General features: G+C 47.4%; 1 protein-coding gene across 1 annotated transcript in view; it reads left to right on the top strand.

Annotated features, from left to right (window-relative positions):
• Pmar_PMAR021597 (hypothetical protein) overlaps positions 1 to 1,784 on the top strand; it is a gene marked incomplete at both ends in the record, with an annotated part of 2,292 nt that extends 508 nt beyond the window's left edge. The window contains 7 exons of the mRNA XM_002775061.1: positions 9 to 141; positions 287 to 418; positions 540 to 730; positions 939 to 1,042; positions 1,129 to 1,261; positions 1,308 to 1,517; positions 1,683 to 1,784. Coding sequence (XP_002775107.1) covers positions 9 to 141; positions 287 to 418; positions 540 to 730; positions 939 to 1,042; positions 1,129 to 1,261; positions 1,308 to 1,517; positions 1,683 to 1,784 — 1,005 coding nt within the window. The remainder of the gene's footprint in view (positions 1 to 8; positions 142 to 286; positions 419 to 539; positions 731 to 938; positions 1,043 to 1,128; positions 1,262 to 1,307; positions 1,518 to 1,682) is intronic.
• Positions 1,785 to 2,343: the final 559 nt, after the last annotated feature.

Raw genomic sequence — 2,343 nt, 5'->3', positions numbered from 1 at the left:
TTTCGTAGGTATATGACCTCGGCTGTGCCCGGAGTACGGACTCTGCGTCAAGAATGCTTTTTGAATCGGAAATTAACGACCTTGTAGCCCGTCATCCCTGTCGAAGCCTCTGCAGAGCTGTTGTTACTGAGCTTATCGCATGTAGGAGTGATGGTGCTGGGCATCAATCTACGTTAGTGGATACTCGCTACTCCTCGCTCTACTGGGAGTGTTGGGGGGAGGGCTACCCCATCGATACAGTCGTATTGGTATTTGGCAGGTGTTGGCTTGTTGAATATTGATGTAGGCTTGAGGCCAACTGTAAAGCGATGCCTTACCATCCTACCTATTGACACCTCGAAGGCTCTACTCAATTCAAGTCATTCTACTGAGGTACCTCAATGGGTCTTGGAGGATATCATCACCACTACTCTACAAGGTGATAAGGGATATCTAGGGTGATGATGATATGCCTCTCATCATGCCCTACCGCATAGTGAGTAGCATATGTTTACTTCTTACAAACGATGTAGCCTATGGTGGAAGCTCTCCCCTTTTAGTCCCCCTCCCCGGTGGTAATCAGACCTTCAATGATATCATCAGCGTCATCTTGAGTGCAGGAGGTGTTCCGGTTACCTCGGCATTGATGTTGGTTGCAGAAAGGCTTCTACGAACGGTCTATAGGGGTAGTCATGAAGGAGTACGAGGGCTTGTATACTTGCTAGCCAACATCCAACAGAAGCTACTACCGGTAGGAATGGCTGTATCACTTAGGAGGCATAGCATGATCGGCTGAGTCATTCAGGCTGTACCTGTGTACTTATCGTTTATAGTGGAGGTAGTGATTGCCATATCCCTCTGGGAGGTAGGAGACCATATTGCCTACCACACGGCTGAGGTAGTAGAAATACTCCCTAGAGTTGACCTATCTTCTACGGGTATACCACTCTTCATGTTAGATGTTAATCGATTGTTGTCCTGTTATCTACAAGGATGATATACCCGTGCGATACCTCCTCATAGCGGCCGTTATGGCTCTGCAGGACCCCCGACTGTCGTCTAGGTACTATCATTCCTTCTTCATGCTCAACTATCCTCCTTGTAGTCTCGATAAGAAGCTATCACCACTTGATCGAGATGTGGCCTCAGTACAAGAGAGTATCCACTGGAGGTACCAGGCTCTCTATCATTAGCTGCAATGTGGTTGGAGTGGTCTAAGACGATGATGGATGGTGATGCCTCGATTACCAATGAGGACCTGCCTCCGCTGGCTATTGCTACAGTACTAAGTCATCCGATACTGGATCAATCCCCGACTCCCTTATCAGCTCCTTTATCGTCTGTCCACTTGTGCTTCTGAAGTGGATGAGCATGCGGTGGTATGTTTGGTATCGGGCCGAGGATTCTCTCTGCGTATGCTACCACACATAGCGTTATTGATACCTAAGCTGTCATCAAAGGGAACTGAGATGCTGGCTTTCGCTATGGCGGCTCATCTAGGGTCTCATACGGAGATCTCGAAGCATGCTGCAGTGAAGGTAAGCCTCATTGTTTGAATACTCACCGTGTACGCTCTAGCATGCAGCCCCTGGTGTATCGGACCATGACCTCATTCTTTCCCTTGCCTCAAGCAGCTGCTGCAGTGGCTAAGCATTTACTCAGAGTAGGAAGGATATGTGATGACAATCGCTATTTGATAACAGGTTATACCGGACGTCTATATTGATAAGCTACTTGATGGGCTCGTTGAGTGCCATATGGAAGACTCCTACATACAGCTCTTGGAGGCTTATACCACTGAGTGAGGGCTAGCTGCTCCTACTAAGCACAAACTAGTATGGTGTAGGTATCCAGCGAGGGTAGCTAGCATACATCTTAATCGAGTACAAGAATTATTAGCTTATGATAGATCTGACTATGCACGATCTAGAGGATTATGGATGATACATCAACTCTGTGAACTGATGATGCTACCTTGGTTGTGTATGTATTGGCAAGGACAGGTTCTGAGGAGTGCATGGATACTACTAAGACTTGGCAGGTCTTCCGGAAGAAGCATAAGTATCTATTTGACTTATGTGAATGTGGCGAGATGACTGCTCAGGAGGTAGCCACCATCATCAGTTCGTGTAGGTGATGCAGACTTTAACAGGTCCTTCAGCTAGCTGCAGACGTCCCTCAATGGATCGGCATAGAGTTCATTTGGAAGAATGTTTATGAAAGTCCCACATTCAACCGCCATGCCTGGGAGGCTCTAGCTCGGGTGAGTAGTAGTGGTAGTAGTCGGTAGAGTAGTAGAGCATTTGCCGATATATTGCTGCGTAGCCGATACGGCTGTAAATTGCATCTCTCATTGAGGGATGA

Source organism: Perkinsus marinus (genome assembly GCF_000006405.1).
Source record: "Perkinsus marinus ATCC 50983 genomic scaffold scf_1104296956762, whole genome shotgun sequence".
Lineage (NCBI taxonomy): Eukaryota > Perkinsozoa > Perkinsida > Perkinsidae > Perkinsus > Perkinsus marinus.
The sequence above is the reverse complement of the archived record's forward strand: the minus strand, read 5'-3'. Positions and strand labels throughout refer to the sequence as shown.